We start from the raw sequence: 18,565 nt of genomic DNA, 5'->3' as shown, positions 1-18,565 counted from the left end.
AGGACCTGCTGTGTGCCCTGGACGGGGGGGCAACACTGGACTGGGTCCCTCAGAGCCACCCGGGCCCCTGGGGAAGCACTTGGACAGGGAGACAGCGGGAGACGAAGGAATAGGAAGGCAGAGGGGTGCTGGGACCAGTCTTGAGTGGGAGGGAACAACGGGGGCGATGCAGCAGCAGTGCGGGGCGGGGGGGAGGCGGGCATGCGGAGGATGCTCGGGGAACCGCGAGACCGAGCAGAGGAGAGGCAAGGGCAAAGCCAGGGACACACGGGGGAAACGTTCGCGCAGAGCAAGGAAGTGGCCGGGCCGGGCCGGGCCAATGCCCCGGCAGTGTCGGGGCCGCTCAGCCGTGCAGCCGCCACGCCTGCCCCACCCGCCCCCGCTCACCTGCCCCGCGCCCGCGGCCTCGGCCTGCTCCAAGCCCCGCGCCTCCGCTGCCAGCCGGGCCCCGGCGCCTCTCTGCCCCGCACCGCCCCGCGCCGCGCCCTACACTGCGTCGCGCCCGCTCCGCCAGGATCCTGCCCGCTCGCCCTCCCTTCCCGGCGCCGGCCGGCGCCGGCCGGCACTGCAACCCCAGCGTGCGTCCCTTCCCCGGGCTCCGTTGCCCAGCCCCAGGCGGTATGGACCTGCCCCCGCAGCGCCGGGCATGGGGAGGTGCCAGTGCAGTGGGACGCCCTACTGGGCCGGAGGCGGTCCCCGCAGCCGAGGTGAGACGCCCCGTTCCCGCTTATCGCCGCCGCCAGCCCGGCCCTGCAGTGCCGCGATAGCCTCCGGAGCCCCAGTGGGGCCCTCTCGCCGCAGAGGTCAGGCAGGACGAGGCACTGCCCTCCCGGGAATAAATATAGCCCTTGCCTCCCCCCGCGGCCGGGACCGCGCTCCTGGCCACCGGAGCCTCCTGCGGGCTCCTCGCAGCTCCCATCTGCCATGGCAGGCATTCTGCTCAGCGGCTTCCTCGGTGCCCCGTACCGTGGCTGGGCCCAGGTGGGCTGCACAGTGCCGTAGAGTGAAGGGAGACTCGGACGCGGGAAGGGATGATACACCCCATCTTTATTAGATGGCTATACAGCTGTACAGCGAGGGCATGAGGGTGCGGTACCGCGCTCCTCAGGGACCCCCGCACGCCCCGGAGGAGATGAGGAAGAGTGGCTCGCCATGCACATGGGACACTGACACAAGCACAACATGCGGCAAAGTCTCAGGCCTGCTCTGCCCGGCCTTTCCCTTCTGACAGCCCAGGGAAAGGCCTAGGCTTTTCCCCTGGGCACTGCCTGCAGCCACTCAGCTTACAGACCAGCAGCAACTGTACTGGGAAGCTTAAACGCAGTGTCCCACAGCCCCAGAGAGGCTCACCTCGAGCAGGGCAGCAGCCTGGACAACCAGGGAAGCCACTGGAAAGCTTGGGTTCCTGGAGATTTGCTTTCACCAAGCCATGACAGTCCCAAGCCAAAGCTGCTGTGGGGCTGTTGCAGCAGGAGTGTTGCAGCCACTCCTCCATGGAAAGACCCCAGCAGCATCCAGGTCCACGAAGCCCTGACCCCAGCACTGAAGAGCTGAACTTCACCCAAGCTACAATTTAGCATGCTCTGTTTGATCTCATACAGACCCCAGAGCAACTATAGCCCCAGGCCAGCCCTTTCCATGGCAGCAGGGAGCCTGCTACCTCAAAGAGCCTGACCCTGCACAAGACCCTCAGCTCTGCTCATGCCTGGGCTACATAGGTGCAGTACCCCTGGGAGTAGGTGGCTTGGCAGCACGTTCTGTCCCATGCTCAAAGGGCAGAGGGCAATAACCCTGGCAGGGGAAGAGGGGTGGCCCTGGACTCCGGGGACAGCAGAGGACTGTGCAGTGCTCGCAGAGGGCATGGCAAAAGCAAGCAGCCCCTGCCAGAGGCAAGAAGAATGGAAAGCAAATCCTGGCAGGAGCTGGGATGCAAATTCTCAGAAGCTGCAAAGAGAAGAGAGGGAAACCAGAAGGATGGTGGGAAGGTCTTGTCTGAGGCTACACGGCACAGCTGGGATCCTGATTCCCCACCATGATCCCCAGGCTGAGCTCCCTTCTTCAGGACTCCTATCCAGACATGACACAGCTGCTTGGTACATGGTCTCCACAGCAGCTGAAACCATGTTGCAAGCAAAAGGAAGGTTTCAGGAGGAAAGGAGGAGCTGTGAGCCTCTGGGCGAGATGCACCAAAACCTTTGCCTGGGGAAGAGGAAAGGCCCACTTCCACAGGAAGAGCATCAGGACAGACCCAATGCAACAGCACCTGGGCATGGGGAAAAAGGCCTTTTTTGTGCCTGGAGAGAAGGAACCAACACACAGAGCACAAGACCTTCAGGATGGGCTCTGAAGGGGCTGTGAGCACTACCCGGAGAGCCCGGCTGCTCCACACTGTGGTCTCTTTGGCACTGCAGGAGGGCCCACTAGCAGCCTGCATCCCATGGGTGCTGCACAGGGGGAAGATGCTGCTGCCCCAGCCCAGAGGCATGGCACAGAGGCTGCCAGATGGGAGGGACATCAGGGACCCAGGACTTTCATCTCACTGACCCTTTCTTGCATGCAGGGAATGGGCCAGCTGTTGTGAGAGTCAGGGAAGAGCTGCAGTATCCTGGGACTGAGCCAGAGCTGTTCCCACCAGCCCTATATCCCACCCATACTCACAGCAGCAGCTATCAGGGCCCATTCCTCTGCAAGGTGCTGAGGCAGAGGGGTGGGTTACTGCCCCACTGCTGTCCTGCTCAGGGCTGAGAGGCACAACACTGGTCCCCTCTGGAAGGACAAGCGTGGTCCTGGGCACCTCCTCAGGGTTGCAGGCAGGGCAGTGTGGTGCTACAAACTGAGCTAGACCACCCTCAGCAACTCCTGCCCTCATTTTGGAGGCAGGTCCCAGCTCCGGAAGGACATCTGGATAGAGCCGGTGGCATCTCACATCCCTTCAAAGAGCAGCTGCTGCTGCCACCTCCAAGACAGTCCACAGCTCCTCGCTGCTAGTCCTGTCACGTCAGCTTCCACAGCCTCTGCAGAGATCCTCCGACACGGACGACACAGATGTGAACACAGACACATGTATGTACTCACACACGCATTCACCCCACAAGTCAGAGTGGTGTTGACTTGACACATGGCTGGACACAAGGTGCCACAGCAAAGCCGCCGGCCTGGCAGTTTTGTCTCTTCGGCAATTGATGGCAACAAAATGTCCACTCAGGACAGGAGAAGAATCAGGCTGATGCCACATCCTGCTGCCCAGGTGGCTCCCAGTCTGCAAGCCCCATGAGATTCCCCAGTCTACAAGGTTATACCTGCAAGACAGAGAGGGAAGGTGACACCTACTGGGACCAGCTGCCAGCACCCCAACCTGACATGCAGAGTACCCTGTGGCCCTCTGAGCCACAGCTATCCACCCCTACCTTGTGGATCTGTGGCGGAAGCTCATCCTCTGAGCTCTCCTCTGGCACGGGCTCTGGGTGCCTCGCTGACTGCCCGTCCTCAGCCCAGCCTCCCAGAGGGAGACGGGAGAAGTGTGATGGAGCTCTGTGCACTGTGCCTGGGTCTGCAGGAGAGGCAAGAAGGAAGATTAGCTACCTGGGGGACTGCCAGTGCTCAACAGCAGGCAAATTGCTTGTGCCAGTCCATAAAGGGCATGGGTTATTGGGCTCAGACCTCTGCCCTGGCTCCCATACCTGTGATGCCCCCGTATCGCCGCTGGAAGCCAGTCTGCAGCGTGGCTGTCTCCTCGGCGGGCTGCCGCGGCGAGGAGAAGGGGTAGCTGGCAGAGCGAGGAATGGGGACGGGGCCACCCCGCTGAGTGTCCAGCTCTTCGTGGGCGCTCTCCCCGCTCTCGTCGCTCTCTCGTCGGTGCCAAGTGTGCCGCTCAGGCTCCAGCTGGGCATGCTGCTTGTGCAACTGCATGACAAAGCATGAGTGACTCAGCTGCGTGGGAGAGCCCATACGCCCAAACACACCCTCTCTGCAGCACTGCACACACTCAGTTTCCTGGTCACAACAGACAGAGCAGCCCAGGAGCAAGGCAGCCTGCTTTGCTCCACACCCTCTGTTCAGTCCAGCTCTGGGTTGCTCACCTCGTGCATGTAGAGTGCATGGAGACTCATCTCAGTGGAAGCATACTCCGACAGGATCATGCTCTGCAGCTGACCCTCCCAGGCGCTGCTTCCCGAGCTCATGGTCCTCGCATCAGCACTGCCATGAGACATACAAGTGGTGTTTGGTGCTCAGGTAGCCCCACACTGCCCAGCCCCTCTACACTCTAATGTCAGGCTCATAGAGATCTGCTCCTGAACTGGGTAGGAACAGTTCCTACCCAGTTCCTTCCGCAGCACCTCCCCAAATGCACAAGGTGACCAGCCCTGTTATGGCACTGCCTCTTCCCTATGGGGGTCTCTCACCACTGTGATACCTACAGAACAACAGGACCCCCTGTCCTTTGGGGCCAGCCTAAGCACCTCAGTCTAACTGTACTTGTGAGTATGTCCCTTGCTGTCCCGGGCTGCAGAGAAAAATGCCACCATGCACCTAGGACAACAGGATGGCAGTTGGGCACGGGGTAAAGGAATGTGTAAGGTCTGCCCCTCTCCAGCTGGCAGCTTACCCAGAGGCTGTCATGGCACTGGTGCCACGAGGCTGGGCTCCCTCTCCATCCCTTCCTGCTGCCTGAAAGCCACTGGGAGGTTGCTGGGTAGACTGGAGTGGGGAGAAGGAACGCAGGGCTGAGGCCACTTCAGAGAGATGGCGGGACGCCTGTCCATCCCGGCTCATGTGGAAGCCCAGTGCTGAGGAGCCTGCTATCACATTGGCAATCAGGCTGTGAGGCTGCAGAGTTGAAGGAGAGAGAGTCACTGTCTTGTGCAGAGCTGGAGAACTGATCCCCACCAGCAGCACAGAGCTGCGACAACTCAGCTATTCCAGCCCCTCTCCCACCTCACAGGGCTCCAGGACAGCCTTCTGTCTTCTCCTGAAACCCTGAAGTGTCCCAGCTAGTGCTAATCTATCACATTTGCATCCCCACATACATCCCAGGCAAGGGCAAAATTGCCTAGAGGGTCTGAGGATCAGTTTGTCAGCATCGACCAAGCACCCCAAGAACACCCTGCATTCCCTGAGCCCAGGCACCTCTGATTCTGACTGTAGGGACTGGATGGAGCTGAAGAGGGCATTTTCAGGGAGCACAGCCTGCTGAGCCAGTGCCACGCTGCTATCTCGGTGCACCCGTTCCTTCAGGAAGCCAATGAAAGCTGTGCTCTCACGGGGCGGCTGCCACTTGGGGTTGGTGATGGCAAAGTGCATGAGGGACAACTCCGTCTTGCCGTCCTCGGCCTGCTGGTAAATGGAGGCTTCCGTCTTTCCTGCTGACATCCACTGCAGACAACAGAAAAGTAATGAGGGACAGGGTCTGCTTCGAAACCCGGCCAGGCCTAGGAATCCTGCAATCAGACTGGGCAAAGCACGCAACACCCAGCACAAGCTAGGCTGCAGCTCCCTATGTGCTACACCAAAAGTCCCACATTCGTTCAGCCCTCACAGCCTGGAGAAGAAGCAACAAGCATGGAGTCTTCCACCTCCCAGAATGAGCATCACTGCAAGGGAACTGGAGCTGGGGACAGTCACAAAATATGGAGCTGAACGCCTTGTCTTGCACTCTACAGCTCACAGCAGGAGTGATTGCGGCCAACAAATGACTGTTCTTAAAAGCTTCCCACCACTGAATTCACCCCCTCCCTAGTTCATGACTGTCACCAGGGAGTCTTTCCTCAGACAAGTAACCTAAATTCCCAGGCACAGGAAACAGATGGATCTCTTTTCCCTCCGTACTAGATTTTACATAATGGAAAATGCTTCCCATTTCCTCAAGGTTGCCTCTCTCCTGAGCACCCAGCTTCTTTACATCAGTTCTTAGTGGTCACACTTTCTAAATGTCCAAATATCCCCATTCCTCTCTCCTGAGGACACAAGACTCTTGATTGTGAAGACAGGCAATGGCATCAAAGAAATGACAAACCCTGGTTCAGAAAGTATCTGGTCAATAATCACAGCCGGGCCACAAGAGCCTTCTGGGGCTGGTGACCTGTGTTGGCAAACCCAGACACCCTACCCAGAGGTGAGTGGCAGGGCTGCAGGCTGAGTTAGGGCCTCTCATAGGTCTAAAGGACCAGACATGCTGGTGGGCAGCCCAGGCTGCTCTCCTGCCTCCCATGGGACCTACCGCCGGGTGGCCATGCTGGCGCACATCCATCTGGGCAAAGGAGCAGGTGTCACCCACACCCACCACCTCCACAGTGAAGTTGCGGAAGAAGTCAACAATGTCCAAGGACTTGGGCCGCAGGAAGATGATGAGGATCAGGGGTGTAATAATGGGACTCAGGAGCTCCTCCAGGATGAAAACCTGAGCACAGACAGATGGGTTCAGCACAAGCTTGAGGATGTCAAAAAACCCACAATCCCAAAGCCAGCCCCCAGCTCCAGCCCTCCATCTCCTGGGGCAGGGTGTCTCTGAGAACGCTGCCCTGCTCCTCTAGCAGCCCAGGAGCTGCTCTGCTCTCCAGCAGCTTCTCCCTCCTGCAGGGATGGGGCTGAGTCCACAGCCCTGCCCCACACAAGCCAAGCTCACCGCTTTGTACTGGAAGAGCTGGGCAAACTCATCCCTGGTCTCGTAGCGGTGGGCGTTGCCCTGCCAGTGGTCAGGCATGTAGTGGATGTGTGCCAGGATGACTCGCAGCAGCTGCTCTGGGCAAAACACCAGGTGCTGGTCAGGAATGAAAGATCTGCAGGACAGGACAGGGAAACATCACAGCATCACATCTCAGTTCCTGGGAGGCGTCATCCTAGGTGGGCAGGGTGACCAGCCCATATCACAGCTCCACCTGTAACCTTCCCGCCAGCTCAGCCCTTCATATCATGCAATTACTGCACCCAGGATCACCACTACCCCTTTCTTCTGCTTGGTCCTGCCTCTCCCCAGCCGTGCCCCTCACTCAGGCAGATTCACATCCATTTGCAAGCAAAGAGCATGTTTACATGGATTGCCAGCCCCACTGCTCCCCACAGCGCTGCCAGGAGCACAGGGGCAGCATAGACCCAACCTCACCTGCACACCGTGATGCCCACCCCGAGCAGGGTGACCGTGGTCAGGACATGCTCGACTGCCAGCACGTCCTCATCATAGATGGTGAGAGCGATGAGCACGGCCAGGATGGAGCCAGCAAAGAAAGCCACGTTCTTGGCCACGATGGTAAGAAGCGGGGAGATAAAGCAGTTCATGTACTTGGAAGCCGGCTTGTACCCCTTGCTGAGGCGTGAGTGCAGTTCGTGATCCAGCTCATTGAAGTGACGGAGGTAACAGCGGCCATAGAGAGACCAGCAGCGGGCGCCCAGGCTGCCCGGCTCCCGCTTCAGGATCTCCGTGTAGCTGAAGAAAGCATAGAGGATCTGCCAGATGAGGATGAGGGGGCAGAGGAGGAAGTTAGCAATGCCAATCCAGAGGATGCGAGTGCTAAGCTTCTCAGCCAGCTCTAGGCGGTTCCCGGCCCGCTTGTACTCAGCCTTCAGGCTCCACTCGTTCTCAAAGAGGGAGCCGGGACCCCAGAAGAAGATGAGCTCAAAGTTGTACTTGAGCCCACGCGTGTAGAAGACTGTGTCTCCCAGCAGTGGTAGGCGGAAGCGGATGGGCAGCAGTGACTTGTTCACCATGGCCACCATGTAGTTCTTGAAGCGGAGGATGCGGTGATAGATGTCCAGCTCTGTCAGCTCCTTCTTGTGGATGCAGATCTGGTGCTCCTTCTGGATCTGCACTATGCGGGCCTGCACCTCCTGCCAGGTGTAGTAGGGCAAGGTGGACTGGAAAGGGACAAGCAGCAAGATTAGGGGCAGGAGGCATCCAGGGTCAGAAGCTGGGCTGAGCCCACTGAAGCAGCAGGTCCCAGCGCACGCCTTGGGGTGCTGACAAAACCCATGCAACACCAGGACACAAGGCACCTCCTGGCACCGCTTCAGCCTGCAGCGGGCAAACCCCATACCTTGCCCTGGTGCCCTTTACCTCTAGATTAGCACAGATGACTGTTTCCCAGCCACTCACATACCAGCTGCCTTGGAGGCACAAACACAGCTCCAGGCTCCCATGGGTCCTCCCAGAGCTTCCATTTGGAGTCAGCAGGGAGACACAAACAGGGAAAGGGACTTAAGCAGTGTCCCTGAGGGAGCCCATGGAAAAGGTGGCGACAAACCGGGCCTCTTGGCTCACCCCACCTCTCTCAAGACACTTTCTCCCTTCACAGGATGCACACACACCTTTTCCTGTTGTCCATCAGAGCAAGGACTCTGGACTAGGATGTATGTGCAAGCCTCAAACCCCACCTTTGACATGCCAATCTCCTGTGTGACCTTCAGCAACTAAGTAGCTCCACGCCTCAGTTCCCCCAAAAGTAAACAAGGAAGATGAGGTTGTCCACAATCCAGAGGGGTATGAGGATATCCTTGCTTATGCCTTCTCCGTGGAAGGCAGCACAGAAAAGGCCATCACTGAAGAATACACATATTGAGTGGCAGATGGCAGAGACGTGTGCCAGCAGGCAGAGAGGCAGGCTGGGCAGAGAGGGGTTAACATGGAATAAGCTGGCTGCTGGAGAAGAGGCTGAAGGGAGACCATGTGGTTATGGAGCAGAGGGAAGAGTGCTTTGTAGAAGTCTGAGGAGAAGTGGAGAGGCATGCAGGAAAGTTGCTTCACCCAGCAAATGCCTCCCATGACCCTCAGCATCCTCACACACAGCCCCTGGCTCAGCTACTTACCATAGGGATTTTCAGGGCATTGATGTAGAAAGAGTGAATCTCCCAGTAGCAGCAAATGTTGTAGATAAATTTGACAAGTCGGTGGATCCAGAAAACCCCAGCTATCACCAGGATGCAGATGAGGAAGCTGTTTGCCTGGATTCTGCAAGCAAGAAGAGGCAAGTAGGGGGAGACAGGCCCAGACAGGTGCCCTGAGTACCTGAGAAAGCAAGAGCAGTGGCTAACATGCCCTCCACTGCACCCACCTTGCACTGCAGACATTTGGAGGCAGGAATGCATCTGGCAAAGTCACCTTAATGGGCTCGCTGGGATGTTGGCTGTGATTTAATGCTTTGTTGGCAAAGAGGATGTCATAATCAACACAGCTGATAAGAAAGGTGGTGAATGCCACCACAAAGATGAACTGCCTGTGAAAAAAAAAGGAGCAGGTGTGAGGGAATCACCCTTCTGCTCCCCTCCCCAAAACGTGAAGCAGCCAGGGTCACACGTCATGGTGATGCATTCCCACAGCCATTGGAGCAGGAAAGCTCATGGCCAATGGTTCCTCAAAGTGAAATGCAGGTTTGGGGCATGGAAAACCCTAATGAGGGGGAGACAGGACAACTACGAAAGGAGCCCTTCCACCCTCCCAGATGCATGAGCTTGCCAAATGCCTATGGCTGTTCCCCAGCATGTGTCACAGCCACAACAGAGGGGAATCTGCACTTACATGAGCTCAAAGATCTCTCCAATGAGCATGCAAGTGAAGCCATTCTTCTGATGCAGGTTATAGACGTGAAAGCTACAGTCAAGGAGAACAGCTTGGACACTCCTCTCTGATGAAGGATGGAGAAGCTTCTGTCTCACTGGTATTCCAAAGCTCCCCAGTCAAGTCTCCCTCCACCACCAGCAGAAAATCCTTCCCAACCCTCCTCATCAGCAAGCTGGCTCCCCACTGCAGGAGAACATACTCTGCCCAGGTAAAGCACAACTGGAGGACTTGGTTTCATCCATGCTCCTTTCTTCCCCCACCCAACACCCAGAACAGGGTCTGTCCCAGCACAGAGGAGAAACTCAGCCTCCCCTCAGGTTGCACAAGGATGGGTAGGGCAAGGCAGGACAACACAGAGGCAGGCAAAAATGCATTCAATGGCACCTAGCACCTATGACTGGTGTCCCTGTTTCCGACCCAGGCAATGTGGTCAGCATAACTAACACCATTCTATAAGGCAAGCAGCCATTCTCCATGACCGAGAGGGTCACCCTTTCCCCAGTTATCAGGCCCTGAGGGTCCTGTGAACCAAGTACACAAATCAAACAGATTTCTCTTTCCCCTCCCTACCAGCCTCAAGATTCCATGGCACCAGGCTGATTACTCTCTCCCATGCTGTCCTTGAAGGTCCCAGGCATCTGGCCAACCTGACAGAGGTTCCAGTCAGAGAACACGGAAGTGTAACCCCACCCAGAGCATTGTCCACAAAGTCAAGGAGTTACAAGTCCTAAGTGGGAACTTGTAACAGAACTGCTGCTGGACAGTGAGACCCAGGACCCCTCAGTAGCCAGGGACACCCCCACTGTCATCTGCTTCCTCTGAGAACTGAGTGACTTGTATTCTTTCATAGGATTTTTGATTCTCATTGTGACTGTTATACTGATATAGCAAACTATGTATCAAGATATGACCTGATCTGTAGAGAATCCAGGTGATTAGAAACAATAAGCTAAGAGATGCTATAAAATTCAGTGCTGCTTACAGAAACCCTCCGTTACTCTGATTATAAATGCTATGCTAGCAATAAAATCTGTTAAGAAAATAAAGCATTAATTGTAACTACAACTTAGTACCGTCATCACTCTGCCAAGAATCCCTGGAAGCAGCTGTCTGACCCTCAGTGTCGGGTGACAGCATCCCAAGGTTTGGGGCTTCTGCCAGCCCCTCTGGAGCCGTGTGGTGTCCTACTGGAAGGGGGAGACACTGCCCAAGCTCCAAGTTACACCAAACCCCATGTTTTCCCCGCACTGAGAGCCCGATAGGTAGGAGTTGCGTCCCACCTGACCCCCGCCCTGCGAAAGGATATTCGAGAAAAGAAGAGGTCCAGGTTCTCGATGTGATGCCACGGAGCTGAAGGAAGAAGCACAGGGTGAGGGGCCCTCAGCACACCCACCCCTGCTGTTGTGATCGGCACAACACACTTCTCTCCCGCTGCCCCGGGCCCCCGAGGTCCCAAACCGGCCCCGCAGCCCCCACTCCCGGCTTCTCTCGGTGTCTAGCCTCTCCCCTCCGTCCCTGGCCTCTCCCCGCATCCCGCCGCCGGCCAGGCCCCAACCTCCCCTGCCGCCGCTCACACTTGGCACCCTCGGGGACGTGGACAAGCAGGTCGCCGCCGCCGGGGGGGGACTCGGTGGAGGAGCTCTCCAGGCGCTGGTACTGCGTCTCGAAGTGGGCCATGGCGGGGCCCCCCCGCCGCCACCGGCCCGGCCCGGCCCGGCCCGGCGCGGCCCGCTCGGCCCCGCCCGCGACTGGCGGCAGCGGTGCCCAATGGCGACCGCGGGGTGGGACGCGGACGGCCAATGGGCAGGTGGGGGGCGGGCGCGGTGACCAATGGGCGGGGGGGGCGGGCCCCGCGGCGGCGGCGGGATGTGACGAGAGGTGCTTCCGGGCCGAGCGGCGGCGGCCGCGCGTGAGCGGCGCGGGGGGTCATTGGGGTACGGCAGGTTTGGGGGGTGATGGGGGTATAGCAGCTTTCGGGGGGCGGTGGAGGTATGGCAGCTTTTGGGGGGGCGGTGGAGGTATGGCAGCTTTGCGGAGGTCATCGGGGTACGGCAGGTTTGGGGAGGTCATTGGGGTACGGCAGCTTTTGGGGGACAGTGGGGGTACAGCAGGTTGGGGGGGCAGTGGAGGTACAGCAGCTTGGGGAGTTCATTGGGGTACGGCAGCTTTGGGGGGGTGATGGGGGCACGGCAGGTTTGGGGGAGTGATGGTACGGCAGCTCATGGGGATATGGCAGCTTGCGGGGGGGATGATCGCGGGGGTAATGTCCCTGGGTGGTGCAGGATTCTGGGGGCAGAGACGGCGGGAAGGTCCCGGCCGCAGGGAGGGCTCGGGTGGAGAGAGAGTGGTGTGCCCGTGGGTCACCCGCGGGTGCTTCCCACCGGGCCTGTCGCTCAGGCACCATCCCATCCGCCAGGAGCAGGAGCGATGCTGGCCCCGGAGAGCAGGTCCGTGTTCGAGGCTGCCCAGGACCCCGTCCTTCTTCACGGTCTGACCCTTGTCAGTGGAGTTGCTGCAGATGCAGGTGCTGCTGAGTTGGCACCAGTGAACCACGGTGCGTGGGACTCCGTGGGGACGCCATGAGGGAAGTATTTGTCTAAGCTCTTGCCCCCCAGCCCCAAGCCACAGGTTAGGAACTCTGTCCCTAATAGAGCGTGGGTGGCCACGCTGGAGCTTGGCCATGGGAGCTGCCTTGTGAGCAGGTAAATGGGCTTTTCTCAGTGTCACCCCAAGGTCCCTGAAGCTTCTTCTACAACCATAGAGCTCTTTGGGTGGCTGAGAAGGGACACAGGAGGCTCTGCTCCTCGTGGCACAGCCTGGGGAGCTGCCTGTGCAGAGCGCTTCCTTCTTCCTACAGAGAAGCCTGCAGCCACCAGCTGCAAGGAGAAGGTCCATGAGGTCCCTGAGATGCCAGAGAGGATGTGCTGCTCAACCTGTGGGCAGGTGTTCGGCAGTCGGGAGGAGCAGGTGAGCAGGGCCGGGCAGCCACCATGAGGTGGGCGTGGGGCTGGCATGACTGGTGGGGTCCTGCTGTGCAAGCTCAGCCCCAGCATGATGCAGCCTAATGCTGGCTGTTTCCTGGAGCTCTACTGGTCATGTCCTGTTGGTATCTGGCACTCAAAACTTGCATGTTATGGATTAAAAGTGTCATTTAGTGGAAGTAAATGTAAGTACAGCACAGGCCTGCACCTCTTTAGATTAACTGTTCCTTAATGTACTGCAGTCTTCCAATCAGGATCACTGAAGAGTCCCAGCATAAGTTTAGCCCTCAGAGTCTGTCACCTCATGCCCTTTGGTGGTGGGGGTTTCCATGGACCACTAAGACCCTGCTGGCTCATACCTCTTTGCTCCACAGACTGAGCACTACCGTCTCGACTGGCACCGCTTCAACCTGAAGCAGCGACTCCGGGGGCGCCGGGCAGTGCCTGTGGAAGTGTTTGAGGAGAAGACCCGCGCAGGTGAGGAAGGGGGCTGTCTGCATTGGAGCCCAGGGGCTGTCAGCGACCTTGCTGGGCCTATTCTGTGCAAGAATGAAGCCCTCTGCTAGCTCAGGGTTCCTTTATTCTGCCCCTATGGGGTCTTCTGTGGTTCCAGCACTGCTCCTGAGCCTTGATGATTTGTTTTAGGGCGAAGGGGGCATTATAACTGAGCTGCTGCCTAGGCGTACCTGCAGATCCAGAACCCCAAGCCCCTATCTCCTCAACCCACAGCCCCCTTGTGATATGTAGGGTATTGGACAGAACATTCCTGGGGTTGTGGGCTTGCTCTCGGAGTCACCTGCAGAGTTTTGGGGAGGCTGTTTGGTTAATCTTTCCCCTGTTTCACTGCACCTTCTTTTTTCCCTTGCAGGTGATGTTTCGAGCATCTCAGGATCTGATTCAGAGAGCTCTGATACAAGCAGTGAGTCAGAGTTGCTGCCCTCTGCCAGTGACAGCCCTGGGACCCCACAGACTTCCCGCTCCCACAAGGTGCTGGTCCGCAATGCGAAGGGCCAGCTCATCTCTGCATATCGCTGCGTGCTGGTCACAGGGAAGGCAAGTCACAGCCCAGCTTTTTGGGAGAGGGACCTCAGAGAAGGTGGGTGGCACTGGGGGGTAGACATCTGTCTGACAGTCCCTGACTTCCCATGATGGGAAAGGTGGTCTCTGGTGCCAGATCAGAGCACCAGACTTGCTGGTGGCCTATTTTTTGGCTCTGGGGTGCTCCCAGAAACCTATTTCTGGTGCCAGCAGAGGGGCTGATCTCTGCCCTGGGGGACAGCAAGAGCTAAGGAGGTGATCCCTGCTAGCAAGGGTGTCTGTGTATCAGGGTGACATCGAGGAGCCAGCAGAGCTAACAGCGTCGCTGCAGAGCCTCAGCATGAGCACGTGCTGGGTTGTGCTGATGATGGGTGGCGGGCACTTCGCAGGAGCTGTGTTCCGGGGGTGAGTACAGAGCGACAGCTGGGCTTACTCCTTGGCTGGGGTTGCATGGTCAAGTGGAGCTACTTTTGCATGTTAATCCCACGCGCACTGAGCCCTGTTGCTCATGCCTGCCCCTCTCCCCAGCCCCCAGGTGCAGGAACACAAGACCTTCCACCGCTACACGGTGCGAGCACGGCGTGGCACAGCCCAGGGCCTGCGGGATGCCCAGGGGTCAGCACCCAGGTCGGCCGGAGCTTCCTTGCGGCGTTACAATGAGGCTGCTCTGCTCAAGGTGAGGATGCACCACAGCACTGGGCTCTTATCAGGGAGACATGGTCTTATCTGGCTATGTGAGGTGGTACCACACTGCTGCTGGAGGGCATAGCAGGGGTGTGGGCTCTGCAAGAGGGTCAGGGCATAAACGAGGCTGCTCTGAGGCCCTCCTGGGTCTGTCCCTGCTCCAGAGATACCTTTGCCCATGCAATGTGCTCAGGATCCCATAGTGCTTCCCCTTCCTCCCCAGGATATTCAGGACCTCCTGGCAGCCTGGGCACAGCACCTGAATGAAGCTCAGCGCATCTTCCTTCGGGCCCCTCGTCACAACCGTGCGCTGCTCTTTGGTGGCAGGAACCCACCCCTCACCCGAGGGGACCCTCGCATCTGCCACATCCCCCTCAGCACCCGCAGGGCCACCCTGCGAGAGGTGCTGCGAGTCCACGCCACGCTGGCCAGCCTGCAGGTGTATGGTAGGTCAGACCAGCCTTTGTTCCTGTGGGTCAGGGCAGGTGGGGAGACGTAATCTCTTGTGAGGGAGGGGATGATTCCCTATGGGGTGGAGGTGCTAGCCCTTGAGCCCTCAATCCCTGGAGACATGGGGTGTTCCCTGTCCCCAGGCAATAACAGGAGCACCCTTGCTGCCCAGGGAAGGATACACCACTGGAGGATATCACTGGGTCCCCCAGGAAGGTCTGGCAGAAGAGGCAGCGGAAAGCAGAGATGAATCCTCCACAGGAGAACACAACCGGTGAGTTGAGCCATGGAGGGAAACATAACTGAGCAAACAGGAGGAGTCTGACCAGATAGGAGGCGTGGACCAGATTTGTAGCCCAGAGGAGAATCTGCGGAGTGTGGCCTCATTCTGGACAGGAGAAAGATAGGGTGTGCTCAGCTGAGAGACCTAAGTGATTGCTCCTGTGTGAGGAGTCTCAGCCTCAGTCTTATTACTCCCTCAGCTCCAGAGGTAGAGGAGGAAGAGGGGGAGGAAAGCCCTGCAGGGGAGCTGGAGACTGTTGAAGTGACACTGGGGACCTTGGACCTCCGGGAGTTCGAAGTGATGCCCAAGCGAAACCGCAAAAGGAAGAAGAAGAGGGACAAGAAGGTGAAGAAAGGTGAGGGAGAAGACCTGTCTGGGGGTGGTGTAGGAAGGCCATGGCTGAGGTGCAGGCTGACCCTGTCCCTCTTCCTTACCATGTGTTCCTCGTGCAGAGCCCTGTGCTGAAGAGACTGGATACCATTGTACTCAGTGTGTGCAGCCTGGCTGGGAACCAGTGACGGAGCTGCAGGGGGAGACTGAGGCTGGGCCCCTTCTCTGGGGTGATGGAGGTAAGTGGGGTCAGGAGCTGGGTCACCTGGATGCCTGCCCCATTTACTGGTGGCTTTGCAGTGGGGTGAAGAGCACGTCATGCAGGTGTCCAGAGCAGCTGGGTGTGGGATGTCTGTAGTGCAGCCATGTGCCTTTGAGCGAGCTATGTGTATGTAGGAGCAGTAGCTCTGAACCGGAGGGCCAGGCAGCACCTGGCTAAGCCAGGTGTTTTAAGGGGATTGGAGTGGGTCTTATCTCAGGAGAGGACTTGGCTGCTACCAACAGTGCCCAGCAATGCCATGGTACATTGTCAGAGACTCTGAAGGTGCTGGAGATCCTGCAGTGCCCAAATCCAGCTAGCAGGATGATGCTTTAACTGCATCATGCATGTTTCCTAGTCAGACCAGAGCACTGCTCTGCCCAGGGAGGCATCAGACTCTCTCCTGTTCTCCCCTCATAGGAGACCCTCAGACCCAGCTCCGCGATGCCTTATTCACCGCCTGCAAAACAGGGGATGTGCAGACACTGCGGCACCTCCTGGGTGTGCGAGAGAGCGAGGGCCTGCCAGGGGACAGCGAGGATGGGGAGGTCACACAGACTCTGGATATGGCCTACTCCCTGCTCAATCAGCCTGTGGATGAGCGTGGCTGCAGTCTGCTCCACGTGGCAGCACGGGCAGGCAAGGTGGAGGCCGTGTGCCTGCTGCTGGAGGCAGGGGCGGACCCCGCCCTCAGGTATGGCTGCAGGGTCCCCAGTTGACAACCACAGCTCTGCTGTGGGAGTCCAGCAACTCGTTCCTGTCTCAGCTGCAGGAAACTGGTGCCACCCTTGTCCTGGGACAGACAGGATTGGTCTCTACCACCCCAGATGTCTGGGTTTGTTATGGGAGGCCTAAGCACTGAACCGTCCTTTTCTCTGCCTGCCTGGTCTGGCACAGCAGCAGGCAAGGCAATGCCCCAAAGTGCACCCAGGTTTATTGGTGAACAGTTCTGAGGGTAGGGATGAGACCAAAGCCCCATGCTGGGGCTTTGAGATCCAAGAAGGGGAGTATTTTGAGGATTCTAGTGTAGGAATAAGGAACTTTCCCCTCCTTGGCTGTGATACCATGGCCTGCAGTACACATTGCATATTTCTGGGGAGTCACTGGGCTCACAGTCCAGTGGGACACGGGCAGTAAGGTGGCAGGGTGAGCTGGTCTCCCTTGTCTTGCAGGGACAGGCAGGAAAGGACCCCATACTGCGTCTCTGCTGACAGAACGACCCGCAACGCTTTCCGCAAGTTCATGGTGGACCATCCAGACAAGTACGACTACAGCCGTGCCAAGGTGGGTGCCTGCCCTCTGCCCTTGCCTTCTGGAAGCTGGGGTTCCCCAGAGCAAAGTGCCCCTCTTCCACTTGTGCTGTTGCCCCAGGCTCAGTGGGAAATGCTGCCTGCCCTCTGCCCCCAGGTACCAGGGCCCCTGACACAGGAGATGGAAGCCAAAAAGCTGGAGAAGAAGCGGGCACAGAAAGCCCAGCGGAAGCAACGGGAGCAAGTGCAGCGGGAGGAGCGGCAGCGCTGGGAGCAGGAGCAGGAAGAGAAGCAGAGGTTCGCGGCCCTGTCTGACAGGGAGAAGGTGAGCCTGTGCATTGGGAAGGGGATTGAGCCCGGCTGAGGCAGTGCTACTGTGGTGGGCTCTGGGCACAGCAGCTCCCAGGGGCTAGGGCTGGCTGAGCTGTCTCTCTGCTCCCCAGAGGGCACTGGCTGCCGAGCGGAGGTTGGCTGCGCAGCTGCAGGACACCGGCACAACACTTACCAACATCAGGTAATGGTCCTGGCAGCATGGCTCTGCACACAAACTCTCCCATGTCAACACAGCTCTTCCCTGCCCTTCTTGCTCCAGTTCTCATTTCCAGTCTAAAGCTATTCCTGTCCACTCAGTTCCCTACAGTGCTTTTATAAAAGCTTGCTTTCTGTCTTGCCCTGCTCCCCTGAAATATTTTGCAAAGGATGACTCGGTCCACCTGCAGCCAGATCTATGGCAAGCCAACTCCCCAGCCACTCCTGTGCCCCTGTTCCTGACTTCACATCTCTTCCCTCTGCCATCCCACAGTCTTATTGGCAGCCAGCACAGCCTGTGCTGATCTGGGCAGGGGCTTTACAACTACATATGAGGCCAAATTCCTCCATGTTTATTCTGCCTCGAAGTGTCCTCAGACTATCCTCTTACACAGCATCTCCTCCAGGGAGCATGTCCTGGCTAGGTTGCTGGGTGAGCACATCAGCCCTGCAGGACCAGACAAGCATCAGCTCCCTCATGCTGCTGGTGTCATGTCACAGCCCAGGCAGTGAATCCTCTCCTCTAACTCTCTTCAAGTGTCCCCTTTACTCAGGCCCAGCTCTGTTCTTTCCTGCAGCCGCTGCTGGCACTGTGGAGAGTCCCTGCTGGGACGGATCCCTTTCCATTACCTTGACTTCTCCTTCTGCTCCACGGCCTGCCTGCAAACCCACCGCCGGACGCAGGCCAGACACACCTAAGGCTGGGGACTGCTGCCACCTGCCAAGGACCAATGTGGGGACACAGTTGACTACTGGCTGTGCAGCAAGGGAGAGCCTGTGGACCATGTCACTCTGGGGCAGCTCTGGCAAGGCTCTAGGCATGCATGTCACTCTGGTAGCTGACTCTTGGGACATTAGAACTGAGAGGTTGTGCTACTGTGTGGTGCCAGGACTGTTTGGTGGCCTGGCTCCAGCTGGGGGTCCTGCTGCCAGCTTTTCTCATGGCTGCTTTGTAGGCTGCTGTCTGTGGTGGAGGGACAGATCCTGACACATACAGACCCTGCAGCCCTGAGCCACCTGCAGCCACGCTTGTGGGCACCTTGGAGGTGGTTCTTTGCCCTCTCCTCTCCTGGCTGCCCTCAGCATCTCAGCCCTGTCATGTTAGCAACTACCTCTTCTGCCTATATTGTCAATAAAAAGGTGCCTTGACCCCTTAGACAGGGGCAGAGTCAGCATGAGCACTGGAACTATTTGGGATGAATGTGGGATTAACAT

General features: G+C 58.2%; 2 protein-coding genes across 6 annotated transcripts; one reads left to right on the top strand and one right to left on the bottom strand.

Moving 5' to 3' along the window:
- Positions 1 to 1,030: 1,030 nt before the first annotated feature.
- ATG9A (autophagy related 9A) lies at positions 1,031 to 11,280 on the bottom strand. Of its 2 annotated transcripts, none has more exons than XM_032692857.1 (14): positions 11,122 to 11,280; positions 10,854 to 10,897; positions 9,506 to 9,570; positions 9,042 to 9,203; positions 8,797 to 8,938; positions 7,100 to 7,848; positions 6,623 to 6,776; positions 6,218 to 6,397; positions 5,128 to 5,373; positions 4,607 to 4,827; positions 4,080 to 4,197; positions 3,681 to 3,903; positions 3,408 to 3,550; positions 1,031 to 3,299 (listed from the first exon to the last, which is right to left on the bottom strand). In XM_032692857.1, exons 1-14 carry the CDS (start codon positions 11,222 to 11,224, stop codon positions 3,294 to 3,296), a joined length of 2,556 nt encoding a protein of 851 aa, XP_032548748.1. In that variant the 5' UTR covers positions 11,225 to 11,280; the 3' UTR covers positions 1,031 to 3,293. The 2 variants fall into 2 exon arrangements, with proteins under 2 accessions (XP_032548748.1, XP_032548749.1); XM_032692858.1 differs by having other exon boundaries at positions 3,049 to 3,299; positions 11,103 to 11,272.
- A 118-nt stretch (positions 11,281 to 11,398) lies between these two features.
- Positions 11,399 to 18,522, top strand: ANKZF1 (ankyrin repeat and zinc finger peptidyl tRNA hydrolase 1). 4 transcript variants are annotated; one of them, XM_032692861.1, is made up of 16 exons: positions 11,399 to 11,481; positions 11,964 to 12,101; positions 12,405 to 12,514; positions 12,903 to 13,005; positions 13,397 to 13,581; positions 13,856 to 13,971; positions 14,095 to 14,242; positions 14,474 to 14,696; positions 14,873 to 14,974; positions 15,183 to 15,338; positions 15,436 to 15,552; positions 15,993 to 16,266; positions 16,745 to 16,856; positions 16,980 to 17,147; positions 17,266 to 17,336; positions 17,929 to 18,522. In XM_032692861.1, the coding sequence occupies exons 2-16, from the start codon at positions 11,975 to 11,977 to the stop codon at positions 18,047 to 18,049; spliced, it is 2,133 nt and encodes a 710-aa protein (XP_032548752.1). In that variant the 5' UTR covers positions 11,399 to 11,481; positions 11,964 to 11,974; the 3' UTR covers positions 18,050 to 18,522. The 4 variants fall into 4 exon arrangements, with proteins under 4 accessions (XP_032548752.1, XP_032548753.1, XP_032548754.1 ...); XM_032692862.1 differs by having other exon boundaries at positions 11,431 to 11,508; XM_032692863.1 differs by lacking the exon at positions 11,399 to 11,481 and having other exon boundaries at positions 11,978 to 11,994.
- The last annotated feature ends 43 nt before the right edge of the window (positions 18,523 to 18,565 follow it).

Source organism: Chiroxiphia lanceolata, chromosome 7, assembly GCF_009829145.1.
Source record: "Chiroxiphia lanceolata isolate bChiLan1 chromosome 7, bChiLan1.pri, whole genome shotgun sequence".
In the NCBI taxonomy this organism is placed as follows: domain Eukaryota; kingdom Metazoa; phylum Chordata; class Aves; order Passeriformes; family Pipridae; genus Chiroxiphia; species Chiroxiphia lanceolata.
This window is presented reverse-complemented; position numbering and strand designations above follow the sequence as displayed.

Coding starts and splice junctions, on each gene's coding strand:
- ATG9A (XM_032692857.1), bottom strand. CDS start 11,224: ATGGCCCACTTCGAGACGCAGTACCAGCGCCTGGAGAGCTCCTCCACC. Junction 9,571..10,853: donor TGGACCTCTTCTTTTCTCGA/ATATCCTTTCGC, acceptor TGTAGCTTTCAC/GTCTATAACCTGCATCAGAA. Junction 5,374..6,217: donor GCCAGCATGGCCACCCGGCG/GTAGGTCCCATG, acceptor TGTTGTCTGCAG/TGGATGTCAGCAGGAAAGAC.
- ANKZF1 (XM_032692860.1), top strand. CDS start 12,254: ATGGGCTTTTCTCAGTGTCACCCCAAGGTCCCTGAAGCTTCTTCTACA. Junction 16,267..16,744: donor GGGGCGGACCCCGCCCTCAG/GTATGGCTGCAG, acceptor CTTGTCTTGCAG/GGACAGGCAGGAAAGGACCC. Junction 17,148..17,265: donor CCCTGTCTGACAGGGAGAAG/GTGAGCCTGTGC, acceptor TCTGCTCCCCAG/AGGGCACTGGCTGCCGAGCG.